Below are 17712 nucleotides of genomic sequence, written 5' to 3'. Positions count from 1 at the left end.
GTAACCACAGCATGGGGGGACTTTATGTTTAGGTTTTGCCTAAGAGTTAACTTATCTGCTTCTTGTGCTAACAGGGCTGTTGATGCCAGGGCCCTTAGACATGGGGGCCAGCCTTTGGAAACCCCATCTAGTTGTTTTGCAAGATAGGCCACTGGCCTTGGCTAGGACCCTACAGTCTGGGTTAAAACTCCAACTGCCATTTTTTTTTTTCTGACACATGGGGTGTAAAGGGTTTTGTCAAGCCAGGTAGCCCCAGGGCTGGGGCCAACATGAGTTTTTCTTTTAACTCATGAAAAGCTTGTTGCTGTTGGTTGTAATAGATGTAGTTTATCTAATCTACATTTTTATTAACTGTCACCTACTAAAATATTGACTTAAATCCTGTAGCTATCTGATTTTAAGCTTTAAATTGATCTGGTATTCTTTGTGGGGCCCTAACTGCATCTAAATAGATGTGAGAGTTGAAAGACCTATAAGGGGCTTCTCTCACTTTACAATGTCTTATTTTTTCTCCTTCTGGTTGATGAAATGCCAGGGTGAAAGGGATAGCCAAATGGACTAAAGCACAAGTGCCAGTCTAGTTATTTGGCAGAGTGCCCAGTAAAGGGCCACCACAATACCACCACACGTCTGCTCGGGGATGAACAAGGGCTGACTGATGGATAAGCTCTTGAAAATTCTTAAGCTCATAGCATCCCTTCAGGTCTCCAAGGAATGCTAAGTTTCCTGCCTGTCATGAGAGACACAAAGTGAACTTAGTGTTGGGAGATGGAAGCTGGATGGCCCTCAGGGGCTGACCCGCAGGGTGCCAGACTTCGGGATATAGCAGAGAGAGCTTGCCATGACTTATTACTCCAGGCTATAGAATCCTGGAAAAGAGCTACCATGCAGCCTATGCCTGGTTGACTGGAGGACACCTTAGTGGGGAGGGGGACAATCTGGGCCTCTGGCCTGCCATGTGTACAAGCATAACAATTGCTTTTGTTTAATGTGCAGATGGAATATTTGATCCATTTTAACCAGGCATTTGCATCTTGGTATCCTGTCTTAATTGCTAAAGTTTAAGTCTTTAACTTCTATGATCCTCTAGCAAAATGAATGTATGATTTTTATACCAGATAAGCTAAATCTTACCTTTATATTAGTGTGTCATTAATGTTAAACTTAATTTTAATAAAATCTTGTAGACATATTTATCCAATTTTTAATGTTTGACCATAAAGTAAGATTTTATAGACTTTTTTTAACCTTTTATAATTTTTGCAAAGAGCAGATTGGTGCTTTAAAAAAAGCCTGCTATGCTTTTATTTTAATATCCAGTTTACAGAAAAACTGGATGATACCTCTATAACTTTAGCCAATGTTTACACACAGAATTTTCTCTCTAATATTTTAAAACGTGATTAAACCTTTAAAACAAAATATACATATTTTTAACCTTTTAATGTAGATAAACATTTATATTATTATGCCTCCTTATTGTTTTATCAAAAGTATATTTTATTTTCTTTATACACCTTGCACATAAACTTTTATTATTTTTAGTTTAACATTCAGGAGGCCTAGTTACTTTTAAATTATACTACATTTCTTGCATAAATTCTTTTTTGTAACATTTTTCTCTTTCACAGCTTTCACAGACAATTCTTTGACATGCTTTAACTTTCTGACTTATTACAAATATTTTTTTCTTTAAACAACCAGTTAATTTATTTCAGGACAAGAATTTACCATATAATACTCTTTTTACATAAATTCCGCCCCCACTTTTTTCTTTTCCTTTTTTTTTTTTATTTTTTTGGAGATGATAACTATTCTCTTCTAAAGTGAGCTTCTTTTATGTCTATGAGCTAGACTGCCTAAGGCCACAAGAATAGAAGTTAGTATAATACATGTTACACTGTTAACTTTTAGCAAACCTTACTTTTGTTGAAAACCTTGTAAGTTTGGGATTTTAATTGTCCTTTGCTATTAATAAGACCTTGTTTTGTCCAGATTAATTTAGAATTGGTATAGATGGCTTTTTATTTTTCCTAACAGAATAGCCTCATACCTTAAGATTTTTGAGTTAATAAGTTACTTTTTTGCTTTTTTGATTTAGGATAGTTCTGAACTGAACTAGTGAGGTGTGCTCACAATGAGGTTTCTCCTAAAAGTTATTTATTTTTATTTTTTTTTTCTGTTAACAAAGCAGTTGCCACTACAGATTGAATGCTTTTGGGCCATCCGTGGATTACTGGGTTAAGGATTTTTGATAGGAAGGCCTCAGTGCTTTCAGGATACGCCCTTGTTTATATTGACAACAAAGTGGTATTGGAGCAGTATAGGGTTACAGAGAACACTTTCAATTATCAATTACAGGTTTTAAATTTACTTTGGCTTTTAAAGGAATAGGGTACACTTTTTTTTCTTAACTACTTGTATATATCTCTCTTTCTCTCTTCGACTATGTCTTTCTTTGACTTTCCTTTTGCCTTTGTCTCTTCCTCTCTCTCTTCTCACTTATGCTGGAGCTCTCTCAACCACTGTGGAGAGATCTAAAACCAGCTGTAACCAAGCATCTATGTACAGAAACTGGTCTGGGTGCCCTGGATTTACAGGTTACCTTGTGCCATACCTTTGAAACAAGGGATCTGTCCAGGCTTCCTTCTGATGGCCAGCCTACCTTTAATGCTGGCCAGTCTACTTTACACAAAGTTTTAAGTTTTCCTGGTGTCATAATACTCCATAGTCTCCTTTAAATCCTTTCTTGAAATTTTTCAACATAGTTCCTAGTAGGGTGGGCTTATTTGTGCCTGACCCATCCTTCTTCGAGACGAAACATCAAGCTCACACCACATGCACACCACAAAACAAAGAACGGGTAAAGAGGACACACACACACTTTTGAAGTCTACACCAAACCAAAATCAAAACCAAAACCAGAGTATCCAGAAATCCAAGCCAGATCAAAACCAAAACAAAGTATCAAGCAATCCAAGTCAGGTCAAAAACAAAAACCAAAGTGCCAATACAGGCACACCATGGGTGATCAGGCCACGCTTGCACTCAAATGGAGTAGGCAAGTTCCCAAGACCAGCCCTGTCAAGCAATTCAAACCAAGTCAAAACCAAAACCAAAGTGCTGATAAAGGCACTCCGTGGGTGATCAGGCCACGCTTCCACTCAAATGGAGTGGGCAAGTTCCCAAGACGAGTCCTATCAAGCAATTCAAACCAAGTCAAAACCAAAACCAAAACTAAACCAAAGAACCGATAAAGGCACGCCATGGGTGATCAGGCCAAGCTTCCACTCAAACGGAGTAGGCAAGTTCCAAAGACCAGTCTTACCAAGTTTTAGATGTCGGGACCCCAAGTACCAGTTCCTTCCCGGTGTTCAGCCACTGCGTTGATCCTCCATAGAGGCCTGCCACACACTGCTCTGGTGAGGCGTCCCACCGGGGCAAATGCCTACCCGGGAGTGCTCTCAGGATCCGCCTTGCTTGGGCTGGTCAGAGTCCCCTGCAGGGATGTTCCACAGGGCAGGCTTAGGCCGCCTAAGGAGCTGCCTCGACCTTCTGCCAATCACCTCGCCTCCCGGTCAGGGAACCAAAAAATGTAGCAGGAGGAGCCGCAGACAAAACTCCTCAGACACCAAGTTAAAGAAGGAAGTGGTTATTCAGCCGGGGGCATCCGGCAAGACTCCTGTCTTAAGAGCTGAGCTCCCCAAGTGAGTAATTCCTGTCCCTTTGACGGCCTCACGACTCTAAGGGGGTCCGCGTGAGAGGGTCGTGATTGATTGGGCAAGCAGGGGGTACATGACTGGGGGCTGCAGGCACCAGTAATCAGAACGAAACAGAACAGGACAGGGATTTTTACAATGCCTTTCCATACAATGTCTGGAATCTATAGACAACATAACCAGTTAGGCTGGGGGTCGATCTTTAACTGCCAGGCTTAGGTCAGGCAGGCCCAGGCCTGGTTTCAGGTCTGGTTTCTTGGTTTTGAGTCTGGTTCCTAGGCGCCGGGCTACTGCCTTTAGCTTTGCTCCTCTTTCCTTTTCTGAGTGTAAATCAATATAAAACAATATAAGAAGGTCTGTCTCTCTTCTCTCAAGGTCACTCATCTGTAGGGCTGCTGTGGTTTGCTGGGGGTTCACTTCAGGCCCCGTTCATCTGGTTCGCTCCCACGCTTAGAGGTGTCACTCAAGGAGGCTGAAGAACAGCAAAGATGGGTGCCTTCTCCTTCATCTGGGATCTCTGACCCCGAGGGGCACCAACCCGATGCCAGTAGGATCATTCCTATATAGGGTGTCTGACAACCCCTGTCAGAGGATCTCACCCAGTTGGGTGACATGGGGAACAGGATCCATTTACGGAAGCACTTTGACTGTCCCTTTTGGAGGGGGTGAGCTTTGCTGGGGGGAAACCCACTCATCTGGTCTATCCAGATTCCTCAGAACTACTGGAGGGAAGGCTAACTCTGCTGGTCTGCAGAGACTGTGGCCAACCCTCCCCCTAAGGGAGGCCCAGGGAGGCTCGGGTTCTGTCCCTGAGCCTCGGGCTAGAGTTGTTGGAGTTCCTGCAGGGAGGCCCCGTCCAGTGAGAAAGGATGGGTCAGGGTGAGGCCTGAACAGGTGCTCTGGCCACAGTCTGCCACAGCCAGTGTGCTGGGCTTTGGGGAACACTTCTTGGGGACCAAGCTCTCCAGCCTCCCTGGCTCCAGCAGTGAAAAAGCATAGCCTGGAGCTATAGAGCTGGATGCTACCCTTCCCCCACCCAGGGAGCTTAGCGTGTTAGACAGTAATGAGTCCCAGTGCTGGCTGTTGCCCCTTCCCCAAGGAGCTCAGTTGGTTTAGGCAGCAGGCAGCTGCAGCTGTGGTGCTAGTCACCCCTCCCTTCGGGAGCTCAGCAGGCTTAGGCAGATTCCAGCAGAGAGGCTGTTGAGAATCCGCATGGCTCCAGTGTTGGGACCCTAGGCCCCAGTGGCGTAGCTTTGCAAGTGGGATCTTCCAATCTGTGGGTTGCACAGTTCCATGGAAAAGCATGGTTTCCCCAGCTGGGTAGCATGCTCACTCACCAATTCCTTGGCTGGGGGGTGGGGGCCCTGAAGCCCTGTGTGGCTCTCAGGTGGGCCACTAGACCACACTGCTTTTCCTTCCTGACCGGTATTACATCAGCCACCTAGTCAGTTCTGATGAGAGAATCTGGATACCTTGGTTGCCAGTGAAGGATTCACACACTGATTATCATTCTTTTTGATGTGACCCTCTGATTGCTGCTGTTGCTAGTTGGCCATCTTTGTCCCACCTACCCTATCTGTGGCTTTCAAGTATTTTCTAACATATCATTCTGTATTGTTTATTAGAAAAATGCACAGGTCTATACAGAGTAGAGGATTTTCATTGTATAATTTTGAGAACAAAATGCCAATTAATGTCTAATATTAACCTTACAAATATATGTATATAATATGCACGCACAGAAATACACACATATTTACACAAATATATGTGTGCAAATATATATATATAGAATACGTATAAAACACCCACATATATAACTCATTTAAATATACTGATATAATTAGGCTTTATGCATTCAATTTTACTACGTGTTAAATATCTTGAGGACCCTGAAGGAGATATGTGGTTTCCACTGTAGGGCTGGAAAGGCGTGATACCTTTCTTCCCTATCACAAAGGTCATGGCTGACACTCCTATAACAAAAGACAGGTTGATGAGACAAAAACATAACAAAATTTAATCAAAGTTCTGCATGACATGGGAACCTGAAGACCCAAAGACTCAGGGAAAAAAACATCTGTTTTTCTGCTTAGATTTCAAGATTTGATAGCCATGTAGAAATGTAATTACACAAAGGGTGTGATCTAATGGTAATAGACTGAGGGGAGAAACACAGCGAAACCTGCCTGTTCAGATTCTTCTTGGTCTCTTTGTGTAGTATTTCTTCCTCCTTGATAGGCAGCAGGACCCCTCTGGAATGAGAGTCTTATGATCTAGACAAGGTAGGTCAGAGAATTTCTGTATAGCCAGCTCCTACACAGAAAGTGGAAGGTTGGGAGTTGTTAGAGTAACTGATCTAGGTTTCATGGCTGGCTTTGAGAAAGAGGGATTCTAGTGTCCATGACTCAACTTGGAGAAGAGGAATTCTAATTTCTGTGGTCTGCTTTGTGGGAGAAAGGTGAGTGGAAGCCATCAAGGCGTGAGGAAGTCAGAGAGAGACTTGCCTTCTGAGGTTGCTTCTAAGGCCTTCCAATCTCCTATAGTTCAAAGCACTCAGCATGCCAAAGTGCTGTAATTTGGGGTATCATTTTTGGACCCCAGCACTGGCTTCTATTGAATTAGAAAATCTTTAGAGAAAAAAGATTACATTGTGGCAAATGGTCTAGATTGTGTGGTAACTATTCTTAGTGTTGTGGGGATTCAAAAAGGAAGATTCAGTGAGGACTGGCCCAAGGGAAAGTTTTTTTTTTTTTAAACCACATTCAACACTTCAACTCTTGTTTAGTTTGGATAGGACACAGAGTATGTAGGGTGTCCAGCTAGGGAAGAAAGAGAAGCAGGTGCAAGTCATTGTGAAAAATTGGGGAGGGTGTTGGTAGAGAGCTTGGAGCAGGCAGTGGTCAGGCATAGAAGCCCATACGAGGATTTATGTTGGGATACGTTGAGTGGAACATAATGCAGAGAGCCATAAAAATCAAAAAGGAAAGTTAAATCTCATATGGAAAGGAATAGGAAACTATTCATGTTTTGAAGCAAATAGGAGATTGAACAAAGAAACCTAACTAGAACATTTTAATTTTTACACAAAAGATAGCACATGATAGACACTCTTCTGTACCTAGCTACCTACCCTATTTCAGTGTCATATATGCTTTGAAAGCTTATTTTGTTTGAAATGTTGAACCATGCAAATGTATTTTAAAAGTACTTCAAAAGAGATGTTAAAAGTATCCCAATGTTGTTCATCTTCTCAAGTTAATTTAATCTTTTGACATATTTTAACAAATTTGCAAGGCTTAAAAGCCAAGAGTAAGTGAGGCATTTGTTTCAAAGATACAGGACATCAATAGCATATTATGAGAGAGATGTTAAAGGGAAAAATGTCACTAGACTTAAATGTATGTTTTTATCTCTTAAACTATATCCTGGAGATCTTTCCATATCAGAGCATAGATATCATCATCATTCCATTTTTATAGCTGCATAGTATTCCATTGTATGACCATGTAGGCCACCTCACCTGAGTTTGCGTGTACCTGTGTGAGTGGTCCTGGGGCAGGATTGGTAAGGTCAAGAGTGGACACACTGGTGGCCTCAGTAGATCACCCCAGATTCTCCTCTGTGGGAGTCATACAGTTCTGCACTTCTACCAGCAGTATCTAAGAGTATCTGTCCCCTAGCGTTTGTCCAACTGAGGATGTTCAACTTTTGAAGTTGGTCAATATAATAGCTAAGAAATATTATTTCAATGTAGTTTTCTTTCTTTTTTTTGTTATTTTTTTACTTTTTGGTGTTTTTTTATATTATTATTATACTTTAAGTTCTAGGGTACATGTGAATAACGTGCAGGTTTGTTACATATGTATACTTGTGCCATGTTGGTGTGCTGCACCCATCAACTCGTCAGCACCCATCAACTCGTCATTTACATCAGGTATAACTCCCAATGCAATCCCTCCCCTCTCCCCACTCCCCATGATAGGCCCCGGTGTGTGATGTTCCCCTTCCCGAGTCCAAGTGATCTCATTGTTCAGTTCCCACCTATGAGTGAGAACATGCGGTGTTTGGTTTTCTGTTCTTGCGATAGTTTGCTGAGAATGATGGTTTCCAGCTGCATCCATGTCCCTACAAAGGACACAATGTAGTTTTCATTTGTGTTTCTTTTACAATGTGATTTCAAAGTTAAGGGAAAGATCTGATGTGGAAGGAAAGCTTATGAGTTTAGCCTTTAGCCCATTGTAATTAAGGAAAAGGAGAAACATCTGAGAGAATAGGAGTTCTGGCAAAACGGCAGGACCACTGAAGGGGCAATTTGAAAGTAATCATTGTATCATTAGGATCCGATTATTTAAGATGTGTGTTTTTTTCTTAAAAATCAAGCAGCTTGATATAAACCAGTATTATGACAAATATCACTAAACTTTATTTTCCTTGCAGTGCTTTCATATTTTTGTTCATCAAAAGTGAAATACCAAATAACACGTGTTCCGTGGATACCACTCCATTAATAACAGAGCCTGTGAGTATAGTATGAGAGACAATTTGATTTGAAACATAAAATTAAGATAAATGGAAAATACATAAATTTTAAACACAGATGAAAAAGTGGTATTTGCTCATCACTCCTGGCTATGTAAAATATCTAAGCTTATTTATTGTGGCTAGGTCTATGTAGCAATCAGTATTTCCACAGTTGAGCGTCTCAGCTAGCACACAGGTTTATTTATTTTGATTAACAGATCTCTACTAGGTGAGCTATATATCTATATCTATATCTATATATATATATATCCCCATGTTTTGTAATAATTTAAAGATTCATACAATAGAGGAACCCTAAATACTGCAGAGGAATGTGAAAGTAACTTTAGAAAGGAGGAGGAAGGAGGTTTGGAAGTTGGTCCAGGGCAGAATAGACCATAGGAAGCCCCTGAAAGGTAAGTGAAGTCGTATGAGAGTAGGAATTGGTATCCCATTCCACCCAAAGTGAAAAACAGAAAATATGATAGGAGTCACTGTTTTGACCTTGAAGAATCTAAATTAGTCTGGAATAGTAAATCTGAGTGAAATAGGAGCAACTTTTTAAAGGGACCTGATAAAGCACAAGTGTCAGCAGCTGCATATACAAAAGTGACTTCAGGGCAAAGCCCCATTGCCATGAACCCAGGCCCTAATCCTTCTCATCTCAAGAAATCGCTCCTGTCTGCCCTGGGCCAGTGCTATCCAGCTGCCCTCTGAATCCAGCGCTCCTCACCCCCAATGGGGTATTGCCCCTTCGCAGGGTGCTTATCTTCAAAATTAATCTTTTCTCCTTTCCTTCTTCCCCTATCAAAACTTTTATCAACTAAAGCCTTAGTTAAATTGATGCTAAAGTTGAATAGTAATTAGCTTAAGTGTAAAGAGAAGAGGCTTATTAATCCACAGACATCTCTAATCAGGGAAATGTTTCAGGGAGAAGGGAGGATTTGGCTTTGGGAAAGGGCTCCTTGCCTGCTTCAGGGATCCAGACACCTCCTGCCCGACCATCCTCCAAAACAATGGAAGAAAATAATAAAACAAATGCATTTTGGTAAAAGATACACAGTAGGTTAACTGCCTGAGATTTTTCTAGGCAATACGTTTAAAGATCCATAAACAGCATGATTGATGGGTACGCAAACACTTATCATGAGCTCCTTACGGTGAAAGAAACCGTTATTGCCAAAGGAAAACTTAACTTAGCACATAACAAAGAATTCAGAACTACTTTCTTGTCTCTTACAAAAACAGTAAGAGTATATTATCAAGAATACTTCAGCTGGCCAGGCATGGTGGCTCATGCCCATAATCCCAGCACTGTGGGAGGCCAAGGTGGGCAGATCACCTGAGGTCAGGAGTTCAAGACCAGCCTGTCCAACATGGTGAAACTCTATCTCTACTAAAAATACAAAAAAAAAAAAAAAAAAAAAAGAGCTGGGTGTGGTGGCATACACCTGTAATCCCAGCTACTTGAGAGGCTGAGGCAGGAGAATCACTTGAACCTGAAAGAAGGAGGTTGTAGTGAGTCAAGATCACACCACCGCACTCCAGCCTGGGCAACAGGAGTGAAACTCCATCTCAAAAAAAAAAAAGAAAAGAAAAGAAAAAAAGAACACTTAAGCTAAGAGGCAGTATTATAATATACTCCCCTTATCCACAGGGGATATGTTCCAAGACACCCAAGGAATGCCTGAAACCACAGATAGTACCAAACCCTATACATACTATTTCTTTGTATCTGATCACTAAGACAGCTACTAAGTGACTGGGGGGCAGGCAGTGTATACAGTATGGATAGGCTGGACATAGGAATCCTTCACATTCCAGGTGAGATGGAGAGGGACGATGCAGGGTTTCATCACACTATTCAGAACAGTGTGCAATTGAAAACTTATGAAATATTCATTTCCAGAATTTTTCATTTAATATCTTTGGACTACTGTTGACAGTGGGTAACTGAAACCACAGAAAGCGAAACTACAGATAAGGGAGGGATACTGTAATTCCATAGTAGAAATATGAATTTGCTCATAATTTTTCCTGACTTAGAATATCAGCCTCATATTGAAACATGGCTTGGAATATTTTATTAACTAATTAGGTAAAAAAAAATCAGTATAAGAAATGCTCATTGATCTTAAGCGTTCCATAGGAGGACAGTCTAGTTTCCTTACAGATTATACAGACCATTAAAATATGCAAATGAAACATGAGTGAATAAGTTTTATTAGTTTTTATAGGTGTATCACAACAGTCACATACTAAATGTGAAAATCTGAAATGGAGGATTTGCCAACTGCCAAGTCATCCTAAATGAAAGAGGAAAGAATTATAAATAGTTGAGTTTAGAGATATCAGAATACATAGGTGACACGTTTATTATATTTTAAAGCATGTTTGAAAGAGAAGAGAAAAACACTAGAAATATTATCACCAGTGTGATTATCAATTGAATGCTCTTTTTGTTTTAATTTGGGTCAATGTTTTCTATAGGTGATCAACAAAACTCAAGACCCCTGTTCCTGGGTGGATAAACTTTCTACAGTACACCACCGCATAGTGTAAGGAGAAGTTACTTCTTTGCTCTATTATTCTGCTTCATATTTGGTTAAAGCAGTGATTACCAGCATGAAGTAATGTTCATCTCAGTTCAGGAAGAAAATAGTAATGCAAGCTTTGACTTCTATCTCCATGCGACGAGGTTTTGTTTGTCCCCTGCTGAATTTTAGGTACAGATGCCCTTGAGCTCAACTGCTTTGAGTAATTACTAAATCATTGCATTTCTCTCCAAATGAGAAGTAGATAATGAAAGCAACCTAATTTTGCATGACTTGTGTAGCTAAAGTAAAAGAGGTAGTATTGTGACCAACCCGCTCTCAGCAGTCACAATCAGATTAGGCAATAAGCTTGTCTAGCACTGCACCACCCGGGATGTCCACCCTGCTCTGGGAATCCCCACACTCCTGTGTTTAGACAGTTACATAATTCCAGACATTCATTGTCAAACATAGTGGAATATTCTGTGTCCGTGTAAGTCCTACTCCCCCTATCTCCATAAGGACTCAGAGAGTTGGGCTCAACATCAGCCCCTCTACTTTATAGTGTGTTTTTTTTTTTTTTTTTTTTTGGTCATTGTTCTGTTTTGGTTTTTGGACTTCCAAATAAATATGAAAATACACACTAGTCTATAGCTTGCATTTTACATTTGATGGCTGCTTTAAACTTCATGTGGTGGCACCTTTTGACTCAAGAATAGAAAACCTTCTTTTTGATAGTGTATATACTATTTTTACAGGGGGAAAGAGCAGCACCTGACACATAGTAGATAATACATATTTGAATAATTTGAATGAATGAAAGAGTAACCACCTTTGGAAGAAATAAATATGTTGCTGGTTTTGCATCAGAATAAAACCAATCTTTAAAACAAAAAATTTTTTCAAATTTTTTTCACAAAGCCTCCCCTTCATTAAGATATTTGTTAAGAAAAATATTGTTAGTTGTCTTGTAATTAGCTAGGCCTAAAGTCTTCTCTGTGTTTGGGATGCTCCACGGCTATGAAGTCTAGACCTCACGTGACACAAGGATTTCCACTATGAGTAGAACATGTTGCCAAGGTGGTCTTGTGAGTTTGTACAGGTTCATATTACTTATAGTACTGTTTAAATTGACTAAGTTAGTTTTTAAGCTTTGGAGGGAATTGTTTTTGCCTACAACTGTTTTCTGTTTGGAGGGTTTTTTGTGTGATTTTTTTTTTTTTTTTTAGAGACAAGGTCTCACTCTGTCGTCCGGGCTGGAGTGCAGTGGCAAAGTGCTGGGATTACAGGCAAAAGCCACCACGCCTGGCCTGTTTTCTGTCTTCTGTCATCGTCCTTTGTGTTAACTTCAAGGAACTGTTCCAAAATATGAATCACCTCCCCCTACAATCATTGGAAATGCTTGCTTCATGCAGATACGGCCCAATTCTGACTCCAGTGCTGAAAATGAAACATTTTCTTTTTATAAAAAGGAATGTTTTGTCTGAAACACCCAGATTATTTAATTAAATCAGCACTTCCTCTTGACCATGGCATTGTCAACTAAGGCATAGACAAGTTCATGGATTTCAATAGCTGTTTTCAACAAACATGCATTTAGTACTTAGTCTGTCCTAGTTCTGTGCTGGATAGTATGGCCTGTTAAAATTTTTTAAAAAGCATAAAGCATGGTGTCAGTATATAGATATCTCAATTTAATTAGAGTGCCAAGTTTATTTATGTAGACCGTACAATATAACTGTAGCAATATTCTCATCCATGTAATAACAATTTATACTCCATTTTAATTTCTATAAATCATGTACTTCTAAAATTAGACACTGGTGGACTAAAGCTGTCCTCCTAGTCCTGATGCCACTTTAATAGTGCAGGGTATTTCTGTGACTTCTGTCAGTCACAGAGCTTGAGATAAATGGGTGCTTTTTGCCTGTTTGTGATTTGCCTTTTGAAGCATGTTTATGATTCCGTTTGTGCGTTTGTGAGAAATATTGCTTTGGGCCAAGATTAATAGTGATTTGTTTGTTTTGTAAGGGGCTGCAGTCTTGCAGTGATATCTGGAGTACTCTATGGATCTACATTTGTGCCAATCATCTATATCAAGGACCACAGCAAAAGAAATGATACTATATATGCAGGGGCAAGCCAATATGGTGAGAATAAAAAGTTATCTGACTTTATTAATATATATTTGTATGAATATAAAAAGAATTGTGATAATAGTAAATATTGATGGGTCGATTCGATCTTTCTTTGTCATTGTAAGTGATGAATTAGAAAGGCACTGAAGACCAAAAATAATAAAGGATTGAGTATTTTCATATGATCTTTAACATACAAATGCAACCAACTTTAGTCAGGACTCTTTTCAACTACTTGGATCTTAACACATGGCTTCTGACTTTCCAGTAAGATTTGGAAATTATGTTTCAGTTAGATGATCTCTGGGAAAATATGTATACTTCTGCTCTTTTAAAAAGGCTATAGTGCATAGTACTTTAAAATCAGGTAAAGGTTAATGTATAGCCTATATGGTCAGAGGATATTATTTTTCAAGCACAGAGTCGTGCACTGGAAGGCCCAGCGTAATGTTTCCTGTTAATTTCTGAGTTTCCATTGATAGAATTAATCTCCAGGAGTAAACTCAATACTATATGCAATAGCCTTGTACAGGTTCAAAAGGAGATGAATGAGTGTTTACTTTGGGGATCCTCTGATTATGTTGCAGCATGACTTACACCCATGAAATGATAAGAGAATAAGATTATTCATAAAGTTCTAAATCAGATGGCACAGAAAATTAATGTGACCTCTGTTCAGATAAAGGTGAATTTGGAGGGCAAAATTCATGGGGGAATAATTATTAAAGAAGTTCAGATTTGAACTCAACTTTAACAGAAAAGATAGACTGAGTAGATGCCATAGTTTCCATCTTCCTTTTTGGAGTTATCCCCATGTATATCATTCAAATCTTTTATTGATTTCTTTCTCTTGTTAAAATTTTACACAAATCCTTTTTTGCATTTTTACAAAAAGATAAAAACTAACAAAAATAGAATAACATAGGACAAATTAAAATAAGGTCTCACTAAAGAAAGAAAAACAAGAGTGGGTGTATAAAAGGAACCAGAAATGAGTCTAAAATCCTTGTACTATATTTGCATACTTGCTAGAAAGGAGGCGTAAATTTGGCTCTTAGAGTCCTTGTAGGCACAAGGGAAATCAGATCAGCCTCATGATTCAATGAGCACAAGATAAAAAAAAACTAATTGTTCAGGAGCACAGATGTTCTTGGTACAGGGACATAATAAACAATGTCCTCAACAATCTCTACACAAAGAGAACAATGGCTTCTTAGGGGTCTTGCTTGTGACAACTCTGAATGTAATGTGATGGGGACACTTTATCCCAGTTTATTCAAAAAAAATTAGGGGGGATTATTTTTTATTTCATTTATTTAACAACATATATGTAGTATGTGGTCTGTCCTAAGTATTTTATAAATACTCGGTTAATTCTCATAGCAACTAATACCCTTATTATCTTAGTTTTACAATGGAGAAAATTAAGACAGAGACATGAGATGATTTGTCCAAGCCCCAAAGTTAGTGAGTATTGAAATGAGGATTTGTACCCAGATGGCCCATGCTTTTAATCACTGTATTTTGCTTTCCTTTGTGGTGGTCCGTATACAGATGTATTGCCCTTACATGATCCAGAAGTAGGATTTAAGACTTAGAGCAACAGACAAACTCCCTGTCTGTTAAGCTTTACTTCCTAAACATGGCCACTCATCTTTGTCAAAATTTTAGGGGACAGAAACATTGAGTCCAACATGGCTTTCCCAGCCAAGAACCTGTAGTGCACCCATCTGTGTGGCCACAGTCCCATCTGCTTAAACAGTCAGTGGAGTTGGAATTTTTCCGAGATTGGGCTACCATCATGTGATATTAACTCCCCCATGTACTTAGGTTTATAATCAACAATTGAATAAAACCCTCTCTGGATTAACTTCCTGAATAGCCTTCTGTACAGCTGTCATCTGCAACAGAGATGCTGGTCTCCAGATTGATCAATGGATCCTATAAAATTAGCACCCCCAGTTTTTTTCATTCACATCCTCACTGTGGTCATCCTGAGGATTTGCTATAATTTCTATTGTCATTAGTAAAATTAGGCCTGAATGCCTATTTTAAAAGGGAGGTATTAACATCATAGTTACATAATTCATTGTTTCTTATTTAGCTTTACCAGATGATCATAAAAACTAGCCTTTAGTTTTGATTATAGGAACAAATTTACTACTTAATGTATCTAGATTTTAAATATATTAATTAAAATTCTATATGAACAGCATGTAGAAAACTAAGATGAGTAAATATAATTAATGGTTTTTTGGGGGGGTTTTTTTTTGGTTGTTTTTTTTTTTTTTGAGACAGAGCCTCGCTCTGTCACCCAGGCTGGAGTGCAGTGGCATGATCTCCCCTCACTGCAAGCTCCACCTCCTGGGTTTACACCATTCTTCTGCCTCAGCCTCCCAAGTAGCTGGGACTACAGGCTCCCACCACCACACAAGGCTAATTTTTTGTATTTTTAGTAGAGGTGGGGTTTCACCGAGTTAACCAGGATGGTCTTGATCTCCTGACCTCATGATCCGCACACCTCAGCCTCCCAAAGGGCTAGGATTACAGGTGTGAGCCACTGCGCCCAGCCTGATTAATGGTTTCTTTACCTTTAAGGTTAATTTTGGTGAGTTTATTTTCAGAAATCTAAATATATCTGGAATGATGAAAATGGTGTTTGAGAGGTTTTAATCTCTATTTTCAGATTTAGACTATGTTTTTGCACACTTCAGTGGCATCTTTCTTACAAGTTCTGTCTACTTTCTGGCCTACTGCATAGCCATGAAAAATAGTCCTAAACTATATCCTGAAGCAGTCCTACCAGGTAAGAATATGTACTACAGATCTTACTATGTGAAAGTATCATCTACAACTCATTTAACTTGAATACGTTTCTTCTGGAAACAAAGCCATCCTCTGTGTGTATGTGTGGTGTGTTTGTGTGTGTGTGTGTGTGTGTGTGTGTGTTCATTCCCCCTAATTACTTTTGCCCAGTTTACCACCAAATATGAAGTATTTTAAATCCTTGAAACTGAATATGAAATGTTGGCCATTATTACAGAACCTAAAACTTAAACAATAAGTTTATTAATAAGATATTTTCCTGTGCCAAATATCTTCTGTATTGATCATCGTTCTTTACTATTTCTTTTTCACTATCTAAGGGTTCATATATCAGCAAATAGGAATATGCAGTAACTTGGGAAAACTGTTTCTACAAAATGTAAGAAGAGATTGTGATGACTTCAAAAAAGACATATGTTAAACATACATGCTTTTGGACTTCATTCATTAGGCATTGATCTTTTTTTAAAAAAATCTCATTTAGGAGTTTATTATAATTCAATTTGGAATGTAGGTCCACAAGTAAAATTTTTTAAAGGCAAAAATAAAGCATAAGTCAGAGACTTATTCTGAATGCCTAACAGATTTATGCTAAAGAATGCCACCATTTGGAAAATGCTAGAATACTTTACCGAATGCCTAGCTAAAGTACTGTGAAAGTTTTAGCTGGTATTTTTACTTAAATACTATAGGGTTTTTGTTTGTTTGTTTTGTTTTGTTTTGTTTTCTTGGCTGTAGCATCACTCTGATTCACTTTATTAATATCTATGGTTTATAGTAAATGATATTTGCAGAGAATGTTTGGGTTCAGTATGTCCCCTAGGCCCCTTTTCACCACCCAATCTCTACCTCTTTGACTACTATGGATACTTTAATGCCGATAATGTGAAAGCATCAATCGCTCTACCCATAGCAGGCAAGAGTAGAGAAATTACCTGGTTCTAAAATAACAATAAAACACAGCTCAAAATTCTATGTTGGCCAACAACATTGATCGGAATGTATTTATATGTGCACTTTGATATTCCTGTTGTAGCTTAAGTGTGAGTTCTTCAGGAGGGGAACATGGTCTGCAAATGTGTGTTGTCTTTGTATTTCAGGATTCCTGTCAGGAGTACTTTGGGCAATAGCTACCTGCTGTTGGTTCATAGCAAATCACTCTCTGAGTGCTGTGGTCAGTTTTCCAATAATCACTGCTGTAAGTAGCTGAACTGTTTCTCCAAATTTTCATTTTATAAATGTAATCCTGATTTTTCTGAAGCACTGTTAGGGCATCACTAAAGACTGTCATGGAGTTTGATTTTTTAGGAGTGCAATTAATGGATTCGGATAGACAAAGTGACCCTATTGAATCTTCATGTGCTTGATTGCTAAGGAATATTTCTCACCTCATTTTAGCAGGGCTATTAATCCTTAATCTTTAATATCCTTGCAGTTTTTGGTTTGATTGGTTTATCTAATGTCATGTTAGAGACATTGTAATTTGCTATTTGTAACTATTATTCTCTCCTTATATAAAAGTTTATAAATATAAAAAATGATTTTATGCCTATTACCACATCAATGTCTTGACAATTTTGTGAGATTGAAAGTACTTCAGACACCTCTTCCTATGGTACTTCACTGTGTTTTTCTTTTGTTTTTTTTTTGTTTTTTTTTTGTGTGTGTGTGTGCGTGTGTGTGTTTTTGTTTGTTTGTTTTGCCCATGCTGGAGTGCAGTGGCACAATCTCGGTTCACTGCAAGCTCTGCCTCCTGGGTTCATGCCATTCTCCTGCCTCAGCCTCCTGATACTTCACTGTTTTTAAGTAAAACTTTCTGAAAGTGCTAACCCAAGGTGTTGTCTCTGGATGATACCACTTATCACAGCATACTTAATACAATTTGCTTCATCCATTTTTTTAGGTGCCAATTATATAAAACATAGATAATAGAAAAACTATTTTTTACGTAGGCAAAATAAGTACTCATAA

General features: G+C 38.9%; 1 protein-coding gene across 15 annotated transcripts in view; it reads left to right on the top strand.

Annotated features, from left to right (window-relative positions):
- Positions 1–17712, top strand: part of TMEM144 (transmembrane protein 144) — a 90844-nt gene that overhangs the window by 58471 nt on the left and 14661 nt on the right. For all 15 annotated transcript variants that reach the window (XM_050789871.1, XM_050789875.1, XM_050789868.1 and 12 more), the window contains 5 exons: positions 8160–8241; positions 10734–10801; positions 12809–12927; positions 15602–15721; positions 16842–16939. In XM_050789871.1, coding sequence (XP_050645828.1) covers positions 8160–8241; positions 10734–10801; positions 12809–12927; positions 15602–15721; positions 16842–16939 — 487 coding nt within the window. The remainder of the gene's footprint in view (positions 1–8159; positions 8242–10733; positions 10802–12808; positions 12928–15601; positions 15722–16841; positions 16940–17712) is intronic.

Source organism: Macaca thibetana, chromosome 5, assembly GCF_024542745.1.
Source record: "Macaca thibetana thibetana isolate TM-01 chromosome 5, ASM2454274v1, whole genome shotgun sequence".
NCBI lineage: Eukaryota > Metazoa > Chordata > Mammalia > Primates > Cercopithecidae > Macaca > Macaca thibetana.
The sequence above is the reverse complement of the archived record's forward strand: the minus strand, read 5'-3'. Positions and strand labels throughout refer to the sequence as shown.